Raw genomic sequence first — 26,741 nt, 5'->3', positions numbered from 1 at the left:
CTCTCTCTCTCTCTCTCTCTCTCTCTCTCTCTCTCTCTCTCTCTCTCTCTCTCTCTCTCTCTCAGGCTAGCTTTTCTGAAAGACAGTTTTCCCCCTGAGAGCTGCTCACTTCATTTATAGAAAGATGATATACTGCACAAACTCTACAGACGTTGACAAAATAAATGGAATTCGTTTGTGTCGTCTTCATACAGACAATGAATAACAAACATGAGTGTTGAGGTTTTATCTTGAGAATTCCCCTTTTTATTTAACCCCTGAGAGACTGCATGTTCTCCAGGGATCCTTGTCAATCTCCATACATTCTTTTGAGTCTCATTCAAACCTGTCAGTAGTCATGCTTGTAGATGCTTATCTGCCTTTGAACACTTAAGAAAGGATGCTAATCAAATATTAATAAATAGTACTGATAAAACTGACTATATATTGAATGCATATGGCCTTACACTCCCTCGTTCAGAAGATTTACATACCTTATCTCATTTAATCGGTACAATAGTTCAGGGAATTAGATAATATGGTTATACCCATTTCACAAATGCAGAAATTGAAACAGGGATTGATTAATTTAGCTAACAACATTCTTTAGCCAATAAATAGAAGAGGCCAGAGGAACAGACTCCAGGCCTGTAATATTCATTATTACTGGAGGTAGAGGGGAAGGTATGTATTAGGTAGACCAATCCATGCTGATTCTGGATGTTTTAAGTCCACTGGGATTTATGCTGCTTGAGAATTTAAAGTGCATAAATGGGCATAATGAAGCTACACTTTTAATCCCAGAGCTATAAAGACTAATGCAGGGCAATCACAAGTTTGAGACCATCCTAGAACTCTGTCTCAAGACAAATAATTAGTAAAATATAATTTTAAAAAGGATATGTGATCAAAACTCCTCTTGAGACATCTACCAACAGGTAGAAATGTGAGGCCAATACACAAAAGATTTTATACAAAACACATAAGGAAGCTAAGCAAACCAGATCATGAGGCAGAGACAACCCTGATGTTAAACAAAAATAATTGTTTTGATTTGGGTTTTGGGTTGAGACAGAGTCTCAGTGTGTGGCCCTGGCTTACCTGAAACTCAATTTGTACTTCAAGCTAGCCTTGAATTCATAGAGATCCACTTGCCTCTGCTTCCTAGGTGCTAAGGTTAACAGTGTGCACTACTATGCCTGGCCTAACTGATGATAATTCTTGAATGTCCCTGCAAGAAACAAATGAAATAACACAATATATTTCCCCAGAAATAGACAGTACAACCTTAGTCAGCATCAACTCATGTGTACCCCACTCAGTGAACTACAGCTCCCATTACACCTCTCTCAGGCGGATTGAACCTGAAAAGCTGAAGAGGTGAATGGAGAGCAGTTATAGGATACTGGCAATTGTATATCTATCTCCCTTAGGCCCTTGTGTGATGACGTTGTACTAACTTTTGTTATACTGATTGAGCAAATCGATTCCCCAAATCACACAGTCAGTGAGTATTTTACATGTTTAATTAAACACAGAATCTGTCCAAGTGTTCAACAGGCATTTTAGAGCAGTAAGGTTAGGAAACTCTGATGCCCCGCCCCCCAGAAAAGGTATGTTGATGACATGAATGGAAGCCACTTATTGTTTCTTTCTCTTTTCAGTAAGCTATTTATTTTATATGTATGGTTATTCTTGTCTATAAAAATTGTTCTTTCTCTGTCTCTTTCTCTCTGTCTCTTCTCTGTGTGTCTCTGTCTCTGTCTGTCTGTCTGTCTGTCTCTCTCTCTCTCTCTCTCTCTGTGTGTGTGAGTGTGTGTGTGTGTGTGTGTGTGTGTGTGTGTGTGTGTATCACATGTATCTGGTACCCAAGGAGTTCATAAGAGGGCATTTAACCCCAGAATTGGAGTTACAAATGGCCATGAGTTACCATGGGAGTGCTAGGCACCATACCTGGGTCCTCTGCAAGGAAACCAAGTACTTTGAAACTCTGAGTCATCTCTCTGGCCCACTTATTAAGTTCCTATTGAAAGATACTCAGTTTTTATGTGGGACATTATTTCTTATTCTCCAATAAACTTATTTTTACACTTGTTTAATAATGTCTCTAATTAACTTATTTTCTTTTAGACCAAAGACAGACAATGCTTGGGTATTTGCAAAGCCCAATGCCATCCAGGCTGTTGGGGTGATGTCTTTTGGTGAGTACCTGCTTTCAAAGCCTATTTTCAATATGACACATTTGTTCTGTGGAGAGGTTCTGGTCCATGCATGTCTATAGAGGGTCTTCTACCTTTAGATTCCCCTTTAGCAGCATGCAATCTAGTTAAGGTTGAGAAAAATTAGGCTCAAGACTTTCTTGTCCATTACTAAACTTTTTTATTAATGACTAAATTTTTCTTCTAATTGGTGAACATTGTTTTTATGCTGGGCATTCATTACAGTCTTTAGGAGTCAGGCATATTCCCAGCCATCCCTAAGGGAGCCCCATGACAATGTTAGCAATTAGGTACCTTCCTAGCCAGCCCCAAGGGACTAGGCAACAAATCGTATCATCACTGGCTGCCCAGAGGCAAAGTAATTCCCTCTGTTGCTCTTGTCAAATGTCTTCCTGTGAATGTGTTATGGTCCCAATAAAAAGCCACTTTTTTCCAACCCCCAAACCACTTCTTTTTCCTTCCTTCGTCACCCCTCCCTTTAATAAAACCCTCACATGAGACCTGTTTCACAGTGTGATTTTGGTAAATGTGCCTCTTTTTTTTTATTATATATTTTTATTTTCTAAATTCTTTGTTTACATTCCAAATGATTTCCCCTTTCCCAGTTCCCCCCTCCCCATATGTCCCATAAACTTTCTTCTCTCCACCCATTCTCCAATCACCTCCCTCCTTTTTCTCTGTCCTGGTACTCCCCTCCAATGCTGGATCAGGCCTTTCCAGGATCAGGGCCCTCTCCTTACTTCTTCATGGGAGTCATTTGTTATGCTAATTGTGCCTTGGGTATTCAGAGCTTCTGGGCTAATTAATATCCACTTATCAGAGATTGCATTCCATGTGTATTCTTTTGTGATTGGGTTACCTCACTTAGGATGATATTTTCCAGATCCAGCCATTTGCCTAAAAATTTCTTTAATTCATTGTTTTTAATTGCTGAGTAGTATTCCATTGTGTAAATATACCACATTTTCTGTATCCATTCCTTCATTGAGGGACATCTGGGTTCTCCAGCTTCTGGCTATTATAAATAAGGCTGCTATGAGCATAATGGAGCATGTGTCTTTATTGCATACCAGGGAATCCTTTGCGTATATGCCCAGGAGAGGTATAGCAGGGTCCTCCGGAAGTGTCATGTCCAGTTTTCTGAGGAAGCACCAGACTGATTTCCACAGAGGTTGTACCATCTTACAACCCCATTTCCACCAATGGTTAGTGTTTTTGATAACTTGAAAGTCCAGCAAATGTCATAGACTTGTATAAAGTCTTTGCAGAAAAGATTTAAGAATTGGCTAGGTATGTCTCAGCTACCAAATAAAGTAAGGTACAGATTTTCCTGAAGATAGGAAAGGGAGATGAATTAAAAAATGGGAGAGTTGTTGGACAGGTCTGGTTTATGTTGAGAGTTACACGAAGTTACTAGGCAAGTCTTCCGTGAAGTTCCTTGTATGTAGGCCTCATGTTCTGGCTTATTCAGTGCTATAAATTAATATATTTTCATTTTAGATATTTGATATTCTAAGGCAGTATACATCTCTCACCTTTACAACGTAGAAACACAGTCCTGCTGTTTCCCTAGTAATGAGGTTTTCTCTCATGTTGCAGCGTTCATTTGCCACCATAACTGCTTCCTAGTCTATGGTTCTCTCGAAGAGCCCACGGTAGCGAAGTGGCGCCGGATCATCCACACATCCATCTTGGTTTCTGTATTCATCTGCGTGCTCTTTGCTACGTGCGGGTACCTTACGTTTACGGGCTTTACTCAAGGTAACGTGAGAGACTAAACCACAGCCCATCCTGGCACACTTGAGCACTGGTACCAGTAAAGCAGTGTTCTGCTCATTTCTGGAAAAGTTTGCCCAGGGGGCTATCCCACACCAGCCCTCTTCCACCCTCCCCCTGCTCTCTCCTCCTGCCTGTCTATCATCTGCTCCACAAGTTCTCTCTTCTTAATCTCTCAGATTTAGTTCTGTGATCCGTACTCTGCTCCCAGGCGCATTTGTTTGTTTGTTTCCAGACGTGAACTCTGGTTCCCCTTGCGACTGCAGTTTTGTACTTTTCCTTTCCTGGGTACTAACAGCCTTCCAGAGTTGAAGCTGATAACCTTTTTGCTTCTGGTCTCTTTGAACCTTTCTGAGTCAGCTGTATTGAATGAACTGCCTCCCACTTCGGGAAAGAATGACTGTTCTGTTACATCTTTTCTTTTTCCATGCTATTATTTTTGTTGTTTTCTTCCTCAGACCTTTCTAATCCCGCACCACACCCAGAGATTGCGTCCTGCTTTTCTCTTGACAAATACTCTGGGTGATGTTCCCATTCTCCTTGAAGCCCAGACCTATAGGATGATTCTTCCTAATCCTCTCATTCTGGTCTAAACTGCAAACATCATCTTTCCAATAAAGTCTTTTCCCTCCCTGCCTTCAAAGTGACTTCTCTTTTCTTATATATCTTGATCCCAGTAACTATGTGGTCTGCTTTTTCCTGCTTTTGATACTTTCATCCAATCATTAAAGGTTTAATACTCAGGGTAGCCTGACGGCAGTCAAATGCCACAATCCATATATTCCGCAGCTTATATTCCTGCAGGTCTAGTATCTCACTTGACCTTCCCACAACCCTTTGAATGTAAGTGGAATAACTAGTTCTATTTCCTGCTTACACAGAAATAGAAGTAACTTGCCCCAGCTGGCTGGTAGCAACCAGTATGCCCGTCTAGCAACTGATGCTCAAGTTCAGATAGTCTCCCTGTCCCTTCTCTGTCTACTTCCCCAAGTTTTCATCTGCACAGAGCCTCTAATAGTCTCTTAGTGTCCAGATCCTCCTGGCTTAGTTTTCTGTGACACTCTGGCACTCTTGAAATGCCTTGACCTGAATAGATGTCATAGGTCACCATGATTATATACATCCATTTCTTAGAAAATAAGAAAGATGTTTTAAAAACTGAATGATTAATGTTATACCAATATAGTAATATATATATATATACACTATATATGCACATATAAATATGCATATATACACACATACATACATATACATACACACACATACATATATGTGTGGGTGTATGTTCTATCTATTCCAGGATAGTACAGTTAAAAGCAGCCTTGAAAGTCTTGATAAGAATTGTTTTAAACCCTGCCAGGTACCAGTCATGATTACTACATAATATACCAAGCTGAATGGCCTAAGGGCTCCTGCATGCACAGTAACCTTGGTTTATAAATGTCTCTCTGTTTTTGCTAGTGATATCTTTGTAATGTTTTTAGCATAAGATATTGCCATGCTGTAATATTTATGACAGCTGTATGTGGTCACCAATATCTATAATTCCAACACAACACACAGGAAGCTAAGGCAAGGCCTGAACTATATAGCAGTACTCTGTCTCATGAAAACAAGTGTGACACAGGCTCTTTAAGCTGAGGATGGTCACATGTGCATGTACCTGTGCATGAGGAAGAGACAGTAGGATCCCTTGGGATTCCTGCCTGCCAGTATAGCTTCAGCAAGAAATTCTATCTCAAAAATAAAAAGGCAGAACATGCTTTGCAGGATACCTGGTATTCTCTGGCCTCCACAGCCCATGCAGATACCCACAAACATATATATGCACATACTACATATATTCATACACACACATACACAAACACATACTCTCTCACACACATGTCTTCACATATCAAAGCTGACAGGTATTTGATGTCATTGTGTTTGCCCTTGATTTTGTTTTTGCTTTTTTCTTAACTATATTGCCCTGTAACACACTTAGATTCAGGCTGGAATTGGCCAACATTGCTTCTTTAGCTCATTTCTCTTTAGGTCAAGTGTTGTAGGATATTTGATCTCACTGTGAGCCTCGAGATTGTGTTGCTTACTGGAAAAACCTGTTTCTAGTTGTGGTGCGGCTCAGCCCTTGGCATGCATCTTTAATCCCTCTGGCTGGAATACAGACAAGCCCTTAGCACACACCTTTAGTTGCAAACAATGAAGATAAAGTTAGGTTGTAGAAGGAAGCATCCATGTTTGAAAGTGATGTCTAATTAAGTGGCAGACATAGTGATAAATTGGGGAAAGATTTGACAGAATAGGGTATGCTCAATTCTCACAAGGAGAGGAAAGGAAAACTAGTTCAGAGAGAACCGTGTAGAAAAGAAGAGAAGGCAATTTTACTGGGACAGTTGTACCGAGACAGACTGGAGAGAAAGAACAAGCCAGACACAAGTGAAAACAGAACAAGCCAGAGAATGAGGATGAACCAAAAGATTAGAATACTTTGGCAAAGTTAGTATGAGGCCAAGCAGAGCAATTCAAGAGAAGCCAAGAGAACCCATAATGAATCAGTCAGCTGGGAGAGGAGTTTGAACCAGAACAGCTGAATTGAACCAGCCAGCCAAAGGTCAGAAAGAACTAGCAGGGGTAACCTTATTCAGCAGCAAGTCTCAGAGGCTGAAAACATTCTAGGTGTAGATAAGATTGTACAGAGGCTAAAAGCTTCGGACAGGCCTAGGTGATCAGACTGAGGCAGTAAGCCTTGGAGACAACAATTACATCTGGCAAATATATGTTTACAGTCGAGCTGGTCTTGTTTGTATAAACTACATACTCTACTGTTTATCAGGTAAATTTAAGCCTGTAAGGCCATGGGAAGTCTAGAGTCCTTTTGCTATTCCCTAGGACTTCAGAGAAGATGGAGGGCCTAGTTATTAGTGATTAGCAAGGGGAACCTCCGTTCTTAGGTTTCTCACAGTGTTGATTCCTCAGTCAACATTGAAGCTTGTTTTCTGCCACTACTGCTTTGTGCTGTCATCTTTTTCTGCCCAGAATGGGCAGCAGAAAAGTAACGCACATTTGGCGTCCTTGGTGGAGGGAAAGAACATGGCCATTTAAAGTGTGTCTCAAAAAGAGGATTGCGAATAGGCTATCTCCTCACTCTTTAATAAAAACAAGCTCTATTGAAACAGTGCTGTAAAATATATGGCTTCCATCTGATTTCTAATTGGTTTAATTAAAAAAAGGCAACCGTGGTGTGCCCACTTAACCATGTTATGTTCAGGAAATAAAGAGGCCTGAAGGCTGTGTTCAGCAAGAATGTGCTGGCATATGATCTAGGAATAGAGCCCTGTGTTTGTTCATAGACTTCTGGAAAAAAAAAAAGGAATCTCAATAAGAACTGGCATAGATATATAGATAGATAGACTTAGTTTGAAAATAAGCATTTTCAAAAAGTTTTACTTTGCTGAAATTGCCCCCTTTTTAAATTTTGAACCAGTGAAATATGCATTTACATTTGGGTGTGTCATGTATAGTGAAAGACAGTGTATCTTTGGAATTCCTTGGTGTAGTCCTGGGTTTGTCATCAGGACCTGAATACTTAAAGCACAGGAAACCCAGCTCCCCACATACCCTGCTTCTCCTCTTCCTTGTAGGGCTGTCCTCAATCTAAAGATAGCATTTCAAAGAGAATTTTGTTTATTTTAATAGACATTTGTTAAGAATAACACCGTAGCCAGAAACAAAGACCAGAAGCCATTTATAAAGGCTAACACATAAGAATTTAGGGAGTTGATACTGTTATTAAAAGAAAGAGAAAAAAAAAAAAACAATGGACAAAGTAGCTTTTCAAAAGTTGGCACAACTTTAAGGCAAGTGTACCAAAAACAAATAGGAACTCTACTGGTGACAAGTTTACCCTCAAGTGGAATATACACTAGTGTCAGTAGCTGAATAAACCTGGCACTACTAAAGGCAGTATGCTATACAGACCTGGTAATCTATGTTTTCAATGATATGAAATGAAATATATATACATACATATGTGTGTATGTGTGTGTGTGGTGTGTGTTGGCTACCACTTTTATACAAAGGAATATCTCAGTTGTTAGTTGACCCCAAAACATTGTAAAAAAAATTGTTTTCTCTTGTTCTCCAGGAGACTTGTTTGAAAATTACTGCAGAAGTGATGACCTGGTGACCTTTGGGAGGTTTTATGTGCGCGCGCGCGCGTGTGTGTGTGTGTGTGTGTGTGTGTGTGTGTGTGTGTGTGTGTATGTGTGTATGTGTGTGTGGTGTGTGTTGGCTACCACTTTTATACAAAGGTGGTATCTCATTTGTTAGTTGACCCCAAAACATTGCAAAAAAAATATGTTTTCTCTTGTTCTCCAGGAGACCTGTTTGAAAATTACTGCAGAAGTGATGACCTGGTGACCTTTGGAAGGCTTTGCTATGGTATCACTGTCATTTTGACTTACCCGATTGAATGCTTTGTGACCCGAGAGGTAAGCACAGGCTCTACTGCATTTAGGAAGACACAAATAATTCAATATGCAGATTCACAAACACATGATGACAGGGGATAGATTCATACAGCCTTCTCTTTTTAAGCTTTTAAGTATCAGAATCTACAGATGAATATCCTTAGGTTCCAAAGAAACCTGGAACAAATGGCCAACTGAGGTGCCTATTAACATATCAAAGCAGACACAGGCAGCCAGACAATCACAGTAAGTTTCACAGAATCCTGGCTCCTCTGCACACTTCTCCTCTCCACGCTTCTCATCCTAACCCCCTACCCTAAACCTCTCTAGACCCTGAGCTTCACTCCCTACCAACCCCGCATGCCTCACCCGCCCTTATGATTCTTATACAGTCCAGCCATTTCAGTCAAATCCTCTCTTGGTCTCTTGTCCTTGGCACCTCTCTTGGTCTGTCTGCCCTTTCTCCTCTTCCCTCTCTCCTCCTCTTTCTCCTCGTGTCTTCTCTTGCCTTGTTACCTCTGTCCCTCCCTCATGGCCCTGTTCAGTCTGCTTACCATGTGTAATGCACTTCTTTCTCTCCCTGCTCCAGACTCTTGAAGATGCTTCTGGCTGTTTTTTCTCCCTCATATCTGCAATAAAAATGTTCTCCTCAGCCATACCTGGGAGCGGTCATGACTTCATTTTCATGCAAATATATATTCAGATATTTACAGAATCAAATGTTTCACGTGTCGTTTTGCTCCAGGGTTGAGTCTATGTTACCATAAACACAAATATACCACTTCTTTCCCAAGTGAGTAGCTGTCTTTAGGACAGCCAAATCAAAATAAAATTCCTTTTATTTTTAAAGGAATGTCAAAAAAAAAAAATAACTTAAGGGTGAAAGTTTAAAGACATTGTTTCCAAAATTATATTTTGCCAAGATGTTGCATAAGACATTGTTTATTTACCATAGGCCAGAATAATTGGTTTTATTTTATATTTAATATATAATTTTATATTTATTATATAATATGTCTTTACATAATATATCATATATTATATATAAATATATGTTATACAATATAAATAATATGTTTACATATTTAAAATATTAGATCATGAGGAATCAAACTTCAACTTAAAACTATAGGTCTACGAATATATTTTCATACCTATAGTTATATAATGTTTTATATAAATTTTACATAGTTACAAATACAGGTAGTTATGTAGATGGAAGAGAGTCTATTCAGTGTAAAACTGGGTAACATGGCTTGTCAGGAATCTTATGCTGTTGGCTAGATATCCAGTGTACTGCGTAGCAGCACCCACCATCCTGGCTCACAGAGCTTCTTTCAGAGCCGCTGTGAAAAGGGCTTAGTCAGATCTATTCCTACAGGCTGTTTACCCAGTGCACTGTGTGAATGAGTGTAATGTAGGAAGCTAAGCACCAACAGAGCCTGAAATTCCCTATCTAATCCGCAGGCTTCTCAAGGCTGCTGGTTTCTCACTGTAGGCCAGTTCTGGCAATGAGAGGCAATGCTGGGACATAGCAGGGGATGTTCAATACTGTGCATTCTTTCCAGTTACACCCAGATTCACGGATGGTGTAACCCAAGGCTAGGGCTCCTCCTTCACAGAAGGGAGGAGTGAACCAAGGCTTACTTTCTGTGGGATTTTAAACTTCAAGATCCTTCCAAAGCTTTGCTAGTTATTGTCAGCATCTACACAGTACTGGGCAGATTCAGATTGGATCTCCAGATTAACAGGAGCAGCAGATGGTGCAGGCTTAGATGGCTTCTGGTCAAGGGTATGTGGATGGTTTGAGTCACTTCACCTGCAACTTCTTTCTGTCTTTCCTATGGGGAAAAAGTTTCTATTATAGCTGTCATGACAGAAAAGCAGAAAGAAACAAAGATCTTTGCCTTGATAGCTTATACCGTGTAGGATGCTATATGAGTCTCACTAGTTGTTGGTGCTGTCTGCACACATACACACACAAAACCAACATAAACACAACTATTTCTCTTTATAGGTAAAACAGCCAGGCACACCTAAAGAGGATGAAAAGACTATTTTCCCTGATATATACGCTTCACTATTATGCCTAAGTGGTTATTTCAGCATCCTAATCTCATTTTAAAGACATATGGAAGAGTTGTGTTTAAAGATGAATTTAGGGAAACATCAAACTCATATCATCTACAGTTATTAGTATCACCATTAGGTCTCTAGAAACAGCACTGAAGCAGCTGATCTGTGGGAATATCATCTGTCTGGATGATTCAACATATATCATCTTCAAGATGATTCAACATATGTCATCTTCATGGTACCCAGCACCTGGCCCTCTCTTCCCAAATGACAATTCTTGTTGCTCTGGTTTTTTGCACATGATCACCACTATGTTCAGATTCTTCTTTCTGTCCTGTATAAATAATGTCCTTTCTATAGAAAATGTTTTTTTCTCCTTTGTTTTTCTGTACCCTGTGGCCTCAGCTTATAATTCTACTCTAAATTTTATCCCCAGCTCAAGCTCAGACAGGTCACTCACATTTCAGCAATAGCATAAAGAGGAATACTTTAAGGGAGGTTGTCAAGTTGGTGTGCCATAGTTCTAAAAACCTGCCTGGGGTGACATAGGAATGAAAAAACACAGACATGCATACAGAAAAGCTGGAGTCTGGTGGGATGTGCTTACTCTGGTGGAAGGCACCTACTATGACAAGCCTAGAAACTAATGTGCTTATTATATACAGGGTAAGGAGAAGGGGTTAGCGCATCCTGGAGGAGGTCTCAGGATGTAAACATCTGGAAGGAGAAACCCAAGACAGAGTATACTTCTGCGTACTCTGCATATGGACCCTGGGAAGGGTGGGCCAGTCCCATTGGCCTGAGACTTTGGGGTTGTTGACATGACTGTGCTCACACGAATATTACACATTTACTAGGGTCTCCATTTGCTCCCTACTTGTTCATTCAGAAATTTCTCTACTCTCCACACTGGACCATTCAAGACACCTGGAGAGCCTTCTAAACTATATTTGATTTTTTTCATTCTGCCACAAACTATTCTTTATTTGTTTCTTTATACAAGTTATAGGTCTTGTTTGGGGATGTCAATTCTCTTTTTTGTTTGTTTGTTTGTTTGTTTGTTTTTTTGTTTTTTTCAAGACAGGGTTTCTCTGTATAGCCCTGGCTATTCTGGAACTCACTCTGTAGACCATGCTGGCCTCAAACTCAGAAATCCACCTGCCTCTGCCTCCCAAGTGCTGGGATTTAAGGCGTGAGCCACCACTGCCCAGCTGGGATGTCAGTTCTTGAGAACAGGAATTATTCCCTAGAGATCTTCTTACTGTAAATTTATTAGAATGGGATGCATCCAACAGGTGACTAGAGATTAGCTTCCTGGTTTGTGTTCAGGGAATACAAGTGATGAACTCATCTTAGTTTGCCTTTCCTCTTTGAGAGTTTTATTTGTATCGCATCGATTTCCTATTAATAAGGATAGTACTCATCCAGTATCATGAAGAGGGTGAAACCCAACACCTTCCTTAGAGGTCATTAAATAATCAATTAATATTGGTAGTTTGTTTTAGTGGTAACCCTGCCAGCACAAGAAGAATAAGGCAACGATCCAAGAGCTTTCTTACCCATATATATAAAAAACATGGCACACCACTTTATATATATATATATAAAACAGTGGTGTGCCATGCTCTGGGTCTACAGCACTGATTGGCAAAGAACATAGTAAAGAATACTTATTATTGCTATGTATGTGAATATGTAAATACTTTGGAAAGATAGAAATGTTCCTAGTAACCTAAGGCTTGACAAATTGCCTCACTGGTAGTCATAGTGATATGACACAGTCATAGTGATACTGTGATTCTAGTAAGCCTCAAGAGCATCTCTCAGTCTGATCTGTTTCTTTGCCAGGTAGTCGCCAATGTGTTTTTTGGTGGGACTCTTTCATCAGTGTTCCACACCATCTTAACAGTGGTGATCGTTACTGCAGCCACGCTGGTATCATTGCTGATTGATTGCCTTGGAATAGTTTTAGAACTCAATGTAAGTACACTGAGCCCCCCTTTCTTAAAATTCATCCACTTAATACAAAATATGCTTTTCTTTTTGTAAATATTGGGTTCTAAAGTATAATGAAAATCTGTTCACAACATAATAGTAAGTATTGGTAATGATGAAACTCTGCTGTTTATGGACACATAGAATTGACAGCAGAACTTCCATGGTTACAAGTCTTGTTCCTGTACTATAAAGGTATTTCTCAAGTTGACTAAACTCTTCACTGGATGTGGAATTTAAATATCTAGTGCATTTGCTAGAGTTATAGAAGGAGGAAAAATTTAGCCTAATCACATAATCACTTTGGAGGACCCAAATTTCTGTTGTTTTAAATATTTTTTATCTCCCCAAACTTTTGTCATCTCTAATACCACTCAGATGTAAGTTTCTATTGTGTCCTGTTGGAATTGATCCACTTCTTTCAAAGCATTTGCAAATGCTGTTGTCCTATAACCCAGCCCTTGCCTTTATGGAAACTTATTTCCAATGTACTTCTCCAAAGGCTCCCTTAGCTTCTAGATTTATTTTTAACCTGTAACTATGCTGTATCGATCTTTCCTCTTGTCCTTTGCCTTATCTGTTTTTCCATTTGTTCCTTCTCCTGCAATGATTATTTTTCTATGTCTGTCTAAATCCTACAAAGAATATTGCCAAGTGCAACTTCTAACTCATTTATTTATTAGAAATTGAGCAATGCTCTGTATTACACAGCAGAAATACAGTGACAAAAAGAAATAAGGAAAATCGAACATTTCTCACCAACATGAAATTTTAGCTGCTTTGTAGATGATGAGGAACCCCCCCTACACACACACACACACACACACACACACACACACACACACACAATTACAAAATTACCACATTTTGGTGACAGATTCCACTGGGAACATAGAGGGACAGAAAAGCACATCAAGAAAGAGTCCATTCTATTTCGTCCAGCTAGGATAATGATGTCCTTTGATAAGATAGCAATGAAGGAAAGCCACCACTGCAAGGTCATTATTCTTCCCTTACACTAGCCTTACAGGATTTCTAATCAGAAGGAAACCAGTTGGCATTTCCTGGTCATGTGCCACAGGGATGACAGAGTTACACGGGAGACATGCACCTCATCCGCACACCCCCGCTATGAGAATTATGGGATAGCTGAAGGCTTATCCCTCACACTCACATCCCTATGTTGTCCCAGTGCCAATGTGACTACAAGTTCCAGATGAAAGGAAGAGAATAGTCTGCTGAGGAGCAAACAATTTGGACTTTTCTTATATCAGATAACTTGGAAAGGGAGACTCTCCATCTTCTCCAAGCCCCAAGACATTAGGGACACTAGGGGATCTTCCATTATATTAACAACAGGAAAAAGCCTTGTTGGTACAACTCTGTGATCCCAGCTAGTTAGCTTCTCAGAAGACTAAGCAAGAGGACCACTTGAACCCTTTCTGAGCAGTGTTCTAAGACCTCATCTCTAAAACATGTGGCAGAAATCAAATCATAGCGGAATCTTAATTCCTGTGAATGGTTTCCATTTAACCTTATAAAATAACTTTTATATAAGAACTTCAAACACATAATATTTGTATTGTTCATGAAATATCTTTACTAACCAAACTGTAAGCTCTTTGAAGACAAGCATATTTAATGACATTCGTCATAGTCCACCACAATGGGTACTGTGTTGAGAACACTGGGCTCAAATTATTATATGTGATTATGTCTTATGACCATAGTTTAGGACCCAGTTATATAAATATTCATAGACACAAGAGCATCCACTAGAATAGAAGCAGGAAATTAAGGAAAATATGTATTTCTATCGCATAGCATATATACATCTATATACATATATATGTATATGTATCACAGTGTTGTAGATAGCATTAACATTTCAACTATAGTGTAGAGATGTCCAAAATAATGAGCCCTTATACAGTTGCTTTTCTGCTGCTATGATAAAATACTCTGATAAAGGAACTTTGTCACTTTGGCTCACAGTTCATCATGACTGGAAGCCACAGCAGCAGGAGGATGAGGCCAGCCTGGCATTCAGGAAGCAGACTGACCACATTTTATCCACTTATACAGGAAAGAGAGAGTGGAGGAGGGAAGGAGGGAGGGAGGGTGGAAGAGAGAGAAAACAGGAAATGGGTCCAGGGCTATAAAACCTCAAAGCCTGCCCCCACTGATGTGTTTCCTCCAGCAAGGACACATCTCATAAAGGACTCAAGGCTTTCCTCAGCAACAGCACTAACTGGGGACCAAGTGTGCAAATGCATGGGTGTGGTCCTCCTTCAAGCCACAGGACCTTGATGTTGTTTGGTCTTTCTGGGTTTATGGGTTATCTGATTGGAGTTCCCAACTTTTTTTTTTTTTACGTTTTTAAAAAAAGTTTTCAAGTTATTTACTCATTATGCATGCATGGTGTGTGTGTGTGTGTGTGTGTGTGTGTGTGTGTGTAAGAAAGAGAGAGACTGAGAGTCAGTGAGCAAGAATGGAGCGGGCAGGCACATGTCTGCCCCTGCATAAATGCACAAGGCTCAGTCGGCAGTGTTTTGGGAGTTGGTTATCTCTAGCCACCATGGATTATTGGGGAATTGAACTCAAGCCGTCAGATCTGTGCTGTGAACACATTTACCCACTGAGCCATACTGCCAGGTGATCATAGTTGTTTTTAGAATCGTATGTGTATAAATGGTTTTCCTGCATTTATGTAAGTGGATGCATGTCTGGTACCCTCAGAGGCAAGATAGAGTGGAGAGAGGCACCAAATCTTCTGAATTTAGAGATAGAGACTTCAGTAGGCTACCGTGTGTGTGTGTGTGTGTGTGTGTGTGTGTGTGTGTGTGTGTGCTTAGAACTGAACCTGGGCCCTCTGCAGGAGTAGCAAGTGCTCTTCCCACTGACACCAACTCTCCCAGTAGGAATTCACCATATGACCCCAGTAGGTAGTCATTCTATCTGAAACATCAAGTTTCAGGTTCAGTTGAGAGTCTCTGCCTCAGAGGAATAAGGTAGAGATTGCTATAACAGGAAACCCAAAGTCTTCTTCTGACCTCCACACGCATGAACACATCGACATGAATATGAATACATAACATTCATTGCACATACAAAATCTGGGATATAGCTCAGGGATTCAACACTTCTCTAACTTATTCAAGGGTCTGAGTCCTATACACAGCACAGAAAAAAATGATGGGTGGGGCAAGTAAGAGAGAGATTAAATTTACCTTTAATAAGCTTAAGAATAATCCATGCTACACATGAAATGATTTTTTTAATGGACTAAAATAAATACCAGGCTGCAAATAAGTTGGAAGTAAAGATTTTTGTGTTCATTTTTTTGTTTGTAGTTTTCATATGAAGTAATAGAATTTCTGTGAATGGATGGGAATGACCATAGCCTTGTCAGGTCACTAACTGTAGTGTTTTAGAAACTCTTCTCTGTTGTGGATTTTCAGATAGCACAGAGATGAGATAAATGTTAGAATCAGAACATGCACAATTAGAAAAATACTGTTATCCGTAAAACTGAATAAATACAAGGTAACTTACTTGTGTTACCTGGTAAAATCCAAAGTACATTTAGAATGCTGCTTTTGTTTCATTGTTTTCATAGCAGAGAACAGCAATGAAATATTCTCAAGGCAGAGACAGTCTCAATTTTAAAGAATCCATTTTAGAGGGAAAGAAAACGTCCTTGACCTGTTCTGTTGCAAGACGCCATCCAGCATCTTGGCTGGATTTTGCTGTTAGGGGAAAGAATGTATCTGCAGTAATTGGGCCCTGTGGGTTTCTACTTGCTGTACAAAGGGGGTGGGGGGGGGAATAGAAGGATAAAAAGAAAGAAAGAAACAGCTGGTGCTGTGGCCACAGGAACCAGCCCCAAAAGCACGGTGTACTGCTTGCTTGGCAGAAGAAAGCAGTCGCTGAGAACCCAGACAGAGAAACATAATCATCGGGTGAGAAAACTGGAGTCCAAGTTGGCATACTTCCTAGGATGAAAGCCTTTTATCTTTTTCCTAAGATAAGATATAAATTTCATGAGTATCAGCTGATTAAAAAGAAGAAACTTAAAAGATAGATAATTTTTTGTCTTTCTCTTTTTTTTTTTTTTCATTTCCACTTTTAAATAGTCACAGCAGTGGAGGAGGAGGAAGACAGAGGAAGGCATAAGAGAAGCTCTAGGGACCCAGGGAGATCCGGAAGTGCTCCTGGGGGAGCCAAAGGAAACAGGAACAGGGCAAATATGGACTCGGCAAGAGGGGGCGGAGCCTGCGGGGAGTCGTGCTTCATCAGAAGTAGCTCAAGGGTCATTAGGTATACGCTGGAGGCTTGCTAGGAAGGCAAAGACCAATAGCAAGGAGAAAGGGGCTTCAGAGAAAACCAGGCTGTTTTTTCTCTCTGTCCTGCAGCCCTTTCTGGCTACTAGAGAGGATCAGCTGGCATGCTGGACCCTGCAGAGCCTTTGACAATCTCACTAGCTGTGTCTCCATACCCAGAGAAACCACATACTTCACTGCCTTGAGGGGTAAAAGCAGGGAAAGAAACAGAGACTATCAGAAATGGGTCACACTTGTCACCCTTGTCACCCTTGTCTCCAGGGCCTGGGTGCCCCTCCTCAGTGCAGTCACCTAGATAGGACTAGAGAGACCATGTCTGCAAATCCTGGGATCTGAGGCCTATGCTAGTAGATCCAGCCAGAAAGGTTGATTCTCCTACCTGGACAGCTGCAGCAAGGAGCCTGGTGAGACCCCACCCTCATCCCCATCACTGTCTCCCATTATTTCCATAATATTTTTCCATAACGTAACTCAAAGTATTTGTTGACAGTTCACAGTCCATTCAGTTTCAGCCATTTGATAATTAATTTTTATTTGCTATATGCCTTTCATAAATCCTTATGTCTATTCAAGTTCTAGATGGAGAAACAACCAGTCTATATATTTATTTTTATTTTTAAACTGGGACCAGTACGAAGTCCGACAGTCCTCTTAGGGGGAGTGAGGATGACTATAGGAAAGATAGAATAAAAGATGCAAGAGACAGCTATGGGAGGACTGCAGGTCTATACCATGCCAGCCGGAGTGTATTTCTTATAGTCCTCTTATACAGTACCAGGAGAAGCAAAGCAATAAGCTAACAGAAACAGTTCTGCTGAAACATACACAAGACATTTGTTCTCACCCCCAAAATCCCCCTGTTCCTTCCACTAACATCAGTAGAATCTTCAGCCCCTCACCTTGAGCCTCAGGCACACCCCCTCTGTTCAGTCCATGCCTCAGCAGTTCAGAAATCTGCCAACAGATCCCTGACCTGCCTTGACTCTGTCTGGCAGGGCAGGCAGACTCTCTCTCTCTCTCTCTCTCTCTCTCTCTCTCTCTGTGTGTGTGTGTGTGGGGGGGGGGAGGTTAGAGAAGCAACAAATGACTCCTGACACTTTTTCTTTTAAAGACTTACTTATTTACTTTTATTTGTGTATGTATCTGATGGTGAGTGGAAGTATATGCATATCAGTGCAGGTGTTTAAAGAGGCCAGAGGTGTCAGATTCCCTGGAGCTGGAGTTACAGGTTGTGAGCCACATGACATGGGTGTTGGGAATCAAACTCAGGAAGAGGGAGTACATACTCTTTAACTGCTGAGGCATCTCTCCAGGGCCCACAGGGTTTTTTTATTCAATATATTTTGTATTTACATTTCAAATGATTTCCCCTTTTCTAGCCCCCCACTCCCCAAAAGTCCCATAAGCCCCCTTCTCTCCCCCTGTCCTCCTACCCACCCCTTCCCACTTCCCCGTTCTGGTTTTGCCCTATACTGCTTCACTGAGTCTTTCCAGAACAAGGGGGCCACTCCTCCGTTCTTCTTGTACCTCATTTGATGTGTGGATTATGTTTTTGGTATTCCAGTTTTCTAGGTTAATATCCACTTATTAGTGAGTGCATACCATGATTCAACTTGTGAGTCTGGGTTTCCTCACTTAGTATGATATTCTCCAGCTCCATCCATTTGTCTAAGAATTTCATGAATTCATTGTTTCTAATAGCTAAATAGTACTCTATTGTGTAGATATACCACATTTTTTGCATCCACTCTTCTGTTGAGGGACACCTGGGTTCTTTCCAGCTTCTGGCAATTATAAATAGGGGCCCACATTTTTTAATCTCTTCTCTCTTTTTTTCTTTCTTTCTCTCTCGCTCTCTCTCTCTCTCCCTCTCTCTCTCCCTCTCTCTCTCTGTCTCTCTTTCTCTTCCCCGACTCTCTTCTGTGTAATACGTGCATATATATGCATGTTTGTATATATGTGAGCACATGTGGGTTTGAGTGTGCATACAAATTCATGTGGAAACCCAAAGTTGATACAGGCAACCATCCCCAACTGCTCTGCCACCTTGAGGCTAGGTCTCTCAATCAAACACAGAGCTTGCCAATATAGCCAGGCTCTAACTGGCTTGCTCTGGAGTCCTATCTTTATCAGGCTAGGATAAGTTCCAAGTGGATCACCATGCCTACTTGGTATTTATATGGGTTTGGGGGATCAGAACTCTGATCCTTACACTTGTATGCCAAGAAGTTTAGTGACTGACCCATCTCCTCAGCCCTGTATATTTTAAATTAGGATTTTAAAGATTTTAAATTTTAAAATTGGCATCTCTTAGTATTTTCCTATTCTTGTGTCTTTTACTATAGTAGAATCAGAACATGCACAATTCGAAAAATACTGTTATATCTACTGATACTATATATCACTATTTTTTCTTGTAAAAACTAATATAATTTTATTGGGCAGTACAGAAAAACTTGTTCTTTAAAAGATATTTATGGTATAGTCTGTAATTTTACAACACCTATTTCAAACTCTGTTTGCATTGGTTGGTCCTAGAGAATACCTTTTCAAGTATTATTCAGCTAATGAGACCCTATTTCAGAAGCAAGTAAGGAAACAAACAAACAAATAAGTATATAAATAAATTAATAAATAAATAAAAGCCAGGCATAGTGGCCCATGTCTTTAATCCAAGCACTCATTCAGTAAGGAAACACAGACAGATCTCTGTAAGTTAGAGGTCAGACTGAGCTACAGAGTGAATATAAGGGCTGAGAACCTGGCTTTCAATCAATCAATCATCAATAAATCAATCAATGGAAAATCACCCGAACAACCTCCAAGAAAACATAAAAATGGATGGCAGGTCTAACATTCTCAGAAAACAGCAGGTTAAAACCACCATTGATAAACCATTACACATTCAATTAAGATGCTACTATCAAGAAACAAGAGGAAACAAATGTTAGCAAAGGGACCTCCTTGGAGGAAATGGAGGTTGTCATCTATTATGGGGAAAGTTCTTGAAGCAACTCAAAAAAATGACTACTACCATGGTGTCAGCGATCTATACTCAAGTTTTACTGACTCACTGACATCTCATACGCATGTCTGCATAGAATGTTTACTGCAGCATTATCTGCATCTGTGAAGATAGAGACAACCTATCAACGATGAATGAGTGAAGAAAACAGAGCCTGTATACACAGTGGTTTACAAAGAAGGAAACCTTGTGTTTGCTGTTCTGTGCATGAGTATCATACTAAGTGAAACAAGCTAGACACAGAATGAAAAAAAAACCTTCATGATCTTGATGATTATGTGCAATTTATTTTTTTAAAGAGAAATGCAAATAGAGTCAGAGACTAGAAATGTGGTTATGGGGAGGCAGGTGGTTTAAGAGAAAGAGCAGAGGTATAGGGCAGAAGGTACAGAGTAACAGATGGTCTTAACAAGTCTAGAGGCTGACTTTACAGTGACAAAGACTAACAGCACTGTGCTGTGTTTGAGAATTAGGCCAAATAATATCCAGTTATTCTTTTCATGTGTGCAAAAGTAATTGAGTTTTCCTCTAAAACTGTCCCATTAGAGTGACATGTTATCCACATAGGTCCCATAGTACTGTGTTGTAAGCCTCTAATATATACAATGAGGTTTACTTACAGAGAAAACTCTTACAGAGAATGAGAAATGCTTGTCAGAAATGTCTAGTGTTTTACATAACATACAATACTTAACATGAGGAGGAGAAGGTGCTGTCTAAAATACGGTGAATTTGAATATTTACAGTGGTTTGTGGAAGTTTCTAGTGAAAATGAGTTCTACTGAAAGGGACAACCTCTTTCCCTTTGAAGTCAGTGTGTGTCCATGTTTTTCCAGTAAACAACTCTACTACCAGTAATTTTCAACCTGAGTTTCCCCTTAGGTTGGCTTTATTGGCACCTAGTTGGGGAGAGTAGCAATTTACTGTCGTTTAGTGCTCCTGTCTAGGGTAATTAATGAATTTAGCTTTACTTGAAAGGAGACTTAAAAATGCTAAAGCCTGAGGGTAATTTTTCCTTCTGACATCTGACACAAACAGGCACTAGTTTCAAACAGACTTAGATGAAGAGAAAAGAGAAATGCCTATCCAATTTCCCAATGTCCTTCTCTGTATACAGTAGCAAAGAAACCTCCCAATGTCCCTCTTTGTATATAAATGGCATATAAACCACTCAGATTTGAAAGGCACTGTAGATATCCAGGGATTTATAGATAGTATTAGAAAAGATGATGTGACTAAAAATGAAGGCTGCAAGTTTGCCGGAAGTCCACCTTGTCATCTGCCCTTAAGCATATTGTTTGTTCATTTTTCATTTCCAACTATCCCGTTGGAAAGTAAAAACTTAGATGGTTTTTCCTTAATGTCTTGTTTCTTTCTGTCTCCACTGAACCTATGAAACTTTTAATATGTGCAACAAAAAGTCTTCTTAAAACTGGACTATTAAAATTTTTACCTATTACGTCTCTTTCTGTCTCTGTCTTTGTGTCTCTATCTTTCTCTCTCTCTCTCTCTCTCTCTCTCTCTCTCTCTCTCTCTCTGTGTGTGTGTGTGTGTGTGTGTGCGCGCGCGCGCGTGCGTGCATGTGATATAAAGGTGGGAGGTGGAAGAGCACACCTTCCCTGTCCTATATGTAGAAAACAACTTTGGAGGCTCAGTTCTCACCTTCCATCTTTGTGTTGGTTCCTGGGATGGAACTTAAGCCACCAAACTTGCATTTTAGGGTGGCGAGTATCTTTACCTACTGAGCCATTTCCCCCTCCACTCCAAAAATAAATGTTTCTGTAATAGTTTTTAAAACTATAGGTAAGGGTCTGCAATCCTAGTACTTGAGAGGCTGAGGCAGGAGAATCACCGGCAATGTGATGCCAGCCTTGAATACACAGTGAAGCCCTGTCTCAGGAAAACAGAGCACACAGACACCTCCCGAAGAAGAAACCACCTCTAACATTCACTTGTGTCTTGTCTTCCACACACAGGGTGTGCTCTGTGCGGCTCCTTTGGTTTTTATCATCCCCTCTGCGTGCTATCTGAAGTTATCTGAAGAACCGAGGACACACTCAGATAAGATAATGGCCTGCATCTTGTTTCCCGTTGGGGCGGTGGTGATGGTGGCAGGCTTCGTCATGGCTATCACAAATCCTCAGGACTGCACCCACGGGCAGGAAATGTTCTACTGCTTTCCTGGCAACGCCTCCCTCGCGAACATCTCCTGGTCTCATCTTCAACTGACAGCACAGCGTTCCTTTCGGAACCTCAGCACCTTTCAGTGAGCCGGCTGCTTTAAACAACATGCACCTATGTCTGTCTCTTTGTCACAAAATTAGCACCGATGAGCATCAAGACTTGCTTGTCCTTACTCTTTATGGCAATGTGAAAAAAAAAATTAAAGAAAAAGGTGAAGCCGGGCAGTGGTGGTGCACGCCTTTAATCCCAGCACTTGGGAGGCAGAGGCAGGCAGATTTCTGAGTTCGAGACCAGCCTGGTCTACAGAATGAGTTCCAGCACAGCCAGGGCCACACAGAGAAACCCTGTCTCGAAAAACCAGAAAAAAAAAATTTAAAGAAAAAGGTGAACATATTTTTTATCTTAAACTAGGATGGATATATTATTCTGACTGTACTAATCTAATTAAGAAGGACCAGTGTAGGCATAAGCACCTGCTTTGAGCCCCACAATTATTGTTATTATCTTGTATCTTAGTCATTGTATGGCACTCCCAAATAAGTAGGCAACTATAGGTTAGAACTGAGGGTGAGCTTCTTCAGGAAAAACAAAATGTTGAATGGGTGTATGGTATTGAAGGGAGAGGGAAATGTAACTCTTAGATAGGGTAGCTACCCCAGAAGCAAAGAGAAGGTCTTTACTTTAATGTAGGGAGCACCCCTTGTTTAGGGGGAAGTAGGTCCCCAGATGAATAAGCAACACCATCCCCTATAATGAAGCAAAATGATAAGTTGGATAAGCAGAGAAATCTCTCTGTGGGATATCAAAACTATTTTTAGGCTTTTGCGGTTATGGGAATTTGACAAACAAGCTATTTTAAAACAGAAACACACACTCTTGTTCTAAGGCAAAAGGTTTCAATCAGTTTGGGCCATCCTGATGCTAATTATAAGACAATATTAAAAGCAGAGTTCATCCAGACAAATTTTTACAGTATAACACACAGGCCAAATATCCCCCAGGATCTATGTAAATCTGTTTCGCAGTAGTTTTGATCAAGTGGTGAGCGTTAAGTCATCAAACAGCCCAGTAGGCCTAGCAATGGTTCTCAACTTTCCTAGTGCTATGACTCTTTAACACAGTTCTTCAGGTCGGGGTAACCCTCAACCATAAAATTATCTTCATTGCTACTTAATAATGGTAATTTTGCTATTGTTACTAATTGCAATATAAATATCTGATATGCAGAATATCAGATATAGGACTTTTGTGAAAGGGTCTTTCACCCCACGAAGGGATGGAGACCCACAGGTTCTGAACCTCTGGCCTACAAAAGGAAGATGGATGGCTCATCATTAGGAGCACTCACTGCTATCTCAGAGGACCGGAGTCAATTCCCAACACCTCTGTCAGGCTTCTAATCCCTGTCTGTAACTACAGTTTCAGGAGATATAGAACCTCTGGCCTCCTTGAACATCTGTGCTGATATGCACATACCCAAATGTACATGTAATTAAATAGAATACAAATAAATCTTTAGTAAAGAAAGATCCAAAGAAGCCCCAGGACTATACATTAACAGACCCAGGGACTGGTGGTAGGTTTTGTCTTAGTAAAGCATCGTCCATGTCACCAAAGAAATACAAACTCTGTTGACTGTATGATTTTCCAATTTTCAATTTATAAATATTTTACCATCCCACCAAGTGTCATATGTCTACACCATTATGCCCTTTTAAGAATAAGAACATGCTTTTAGAATGGTGCATATTGAAACATTTATGAGAATATGTTCATCCCATGCTAATGAAATGTCAGAGATGTTTGTAGCAGCTTATGCATAGATCACTGAAGACTGAGAAGCACTGGCCCACCATGCACTTATTAGAAAATGTCATTAGAGGTGGAGGAAGAACCCAAGAGTGAGCAGAGTGCATCAAGGACAATGCAATTTAATACTTAGCAATCTATCATCTTGTTCTTTGGGTATTGCTCCAAACATGTTGCATCTGCAGCTAGATGAAAAGTCCCCTTGTAGGAATCAAATGCACCTTTAATATGGAACAGATACGTGTGAGTTTGTTTGTTAATAATCTAATGGAAAACAAAACCACCTTTGACACAGTTATCAGGAGCATTATTGCCAACATCTTTCACATTGTGATAGGATGAAGTTAAGGGACTCAATGTTGTTTTGTAGAAATGTAGAACAACATGGTGGGCAAAATAAAGCCTAACCATCCACCTCCACGGGTCCTGCCTTCACTTAGTAAGAGATCTCTACCAAAGTTCATTCCTTCCATAATGCTCACAGAGCAACTCTCAAGCTGTCATTTAACTTGTTAGGCTGTCATACCTTTAAACTTCTAAAGTGTCTCCTAAAAGTCAGAGAGGCATTAATGAGAATGGAGTGTGGGCATTCTAAAGCACACATCGAGAGCACATTTTATGAAATATGTATGTATGTGTGCGTACACAAAAGTAACCTTTCTCTCTTCTAGACCATTTCCAGTGGCTGCAGCGCAGGTAACAAGCAGCAGTCCACACCTCTTTTCTTTCCTATAAGGAGTCTAAGTTTAGGGGAGCCAAGAAATTCCCAACTATTTCTCTGCCAAGGTCATGTGTATATTCACTTAAGGTCAAGCATCTTAGACAGGAGCAAGCTCCAGGTTTATGTGCTCAAGCCTGCTGAGGGAGTAACCCACGCACCATGTGTGGAGGCATGTGTCTGTAATCCCAGCCCTCAGAAGACTTGTAATTAACTACAAGTAGATAGGCTCCATATATATGTATGTATAAATACGGGTATACATACAAACGTATAGGTATGTATACCTATATGTGTGTGTATATGTGTGTGTGCATATATGCATATGTGTGTGTGTGGGGGGGGGGGTGTGTGACATATACATCTAATTCTAGATACTTAGGAATTGAGACAAGGAAGATTACAAATTCAAAACCAGCCTTGGGCAAAGAGTAAAATTTCACCAACCTAGGCAACTTAGATCCTGTTTCAAAGGAAAGAGTAAGAAGAGGGATTAAGAATATAGTTCCACTGTAACCAAGCATGTATGAAACCCAAAGTTCAATACCCAGGATAGAAGAAACAAAGGGTGGTGGTTTGAATATGATTGGCCCATGGGAAGTGGCATTATTAGGAGGTGTGGCATTATTAGGAGGTGTTGAAAGAAGTACATCACTGTGGAGGTGGGATGTGAGAGCTTCCTATTGACTACCTGAACATGCCAGTTTCTCTGCTGGCTGTGGTTAGATCAAGATGCAGAACCATCAGTCCTTCTACAACACCATGTTCACCTGGATGCTGTCATGCTTCCTGCCATGATGTTAATGGACTGGACCTCTGAAGCTGTAAGCCAACCCCAATTAAATTCTGTCCCTTATGCAAATTGCCTTGGTCATGGTGCTTCTTCACAGTAATGAAACCCTAATGAAGACACAAAGAATTCTTATACTCTAGAGAATCTATATAGAGTTTAGCAGAATAACAGACTAAACATACAGAGTAGAGCAGAGACTCCATCAGCAGGAGGACACATTGACCAGAATAGAGATTGTGATACCCATAAAAGCAATGTGTTTCAACCTTTAGCATTTTTATTTTTTAAAATTTTTATTGGTTATTTTATTTATATACATTTCAAATATTATTCCCCTCTTGGTTCCCCCTCCTCAAGCCCCCCATTCTATCCTCCCTTCCCCATGCTCCCCCACGGACCCCTGTCACTCCTGCCTCACTGTCCTAGTGTTCCTCTACACTGGGGCATTGAGCCTTTGCAGTACCAAGGACCTTCCCTCCCATTGATGCCAGATAAGGTCATCCTCTGGATGCACCTGGAGCCATGTGTAATCCTTCCTTGTGTAATCTTTGGTTGGTGGTTTAGTCCCTGGGAGCTGGTGGGGGGGGGGAGGTGTCTGGTTGGATATAAGCTTAGTATTTGGGCAAAGAAAGTGCTAGATGAAGACATCTGCTTATGGGCTGAGAGTGCCAGCCAGAGAGAGACATCTGTTTAGGTGTTAGGACAAAATGGCAGCAAGATGTAGGGAGGGGCAAGGAATTAAGAACAAAAAATGCAAGAGAGACTATAACCTAGTCAACACAGCTGCAGTGGGGCAGCTGAAAGCCTGGGTCAGGGAACTCTGACCTTCATAGCCTTCATTGTGGGACAGATGAAAATACACCAGCTCTTCAAAAGTATAGAAAGCTTTCCAAGGACTTAAATTTTCAAAGAATGGCCTGCCTCAAATATTTAATGAACTGTATAAGTAAAACACACTGGGAGTTGGGAACATGGTTCTTGATGAAGTCATGCAGATAAAGAGTTCATACTGCTCCCATTTATAACTATTATTCCATGAATGCTCGTTCAACTACAATGAAGATTACCAATAGGCATTTTCATTGTGTTGTTAGTCACTTATATCAATGGGTAAGTGTTCCATTAAAGCAAAACTACACCAGCCAACCAGCACTGGGTTCTGTCTGTTCTTCCTTCTTCCTTTTGTAGCCTGATTCCAGTCTTTACAAAATTATATCTAGACACAAGCAAGACCCCTAATCTGAGCATGCTGCCTTGGTTCTCTAAGAATTAACTTGTAGCTCTCCTCAAGAACCACCTCATTGGACCCGCATTGACAGTATTGCCTGCCTGCTCAAAAATCTTTCCTG

At 40.5% G+C, this 26,741-nt stretch overlaps 1 protein-coding gene across 3 annotated transcripts in view; it reads left to right on the top strand.

Annotated features, from left to right (window-relative positions):
* The window catches only part of Slc38a11 (solute carrier family 38 member 11), a 45,378-nt gene extending 23,201 nt beyond the window's left edge, over nucleotides 1–22,177 (top strand). For all 3 annotated transcript variants that reach the window (XM_052181145.1, XM_052181146.1, XM_052181147.1), the window contains 5 exons: nucleotides 2,110–2,180; nucleotides 3,798–3,959; nucleotides 8,358–8,470; nucleotides 12,374–12,505; nucleotides 21,865–22,177. In XM_052181145.1, coding sequence (XP_052037105.1) covers nucleotides 2,110–2,180; nucleotides 3,798–3,959; nucleotides 8,358–8,470; nucleotides 12,374–12,505; nucleotides 21,865–22,158 — 772 coding nt within the window. In that variant the 3' untranslated portion in view covers nucleotides 22,159–22,177. The remainder of the gene's footprint in view (nucleotides 1–2,109; nucleotides 2,181–3,797; nucleotides 3,960–8,357; nucleotides 8,471–12,373; nucleotides 12,506–21,864) is intronic.
* Nucleotides 22,178–26,741: the final 4,564 nt, after the last annotated feature.

The sequence above is a fragment of the Apodemus sylvaticus genome, chromosome 5, assembly GCF_947179515.1.
Source record: "Apodemus sylvaticus chromosome 5, mApoSyl1.1, whole genome shotgun sequence".
Lineage (NCBI taxonomy): Eukaryota > Metazoa > Chordata > Mammalia > Rodentia > Muridae > Apodemus > Apodemus sylvaticus.
Note: the sequence above shows the minus strand (reverse complement) of the source record. Positions and strands in the feature narration are given on the sequence as shown.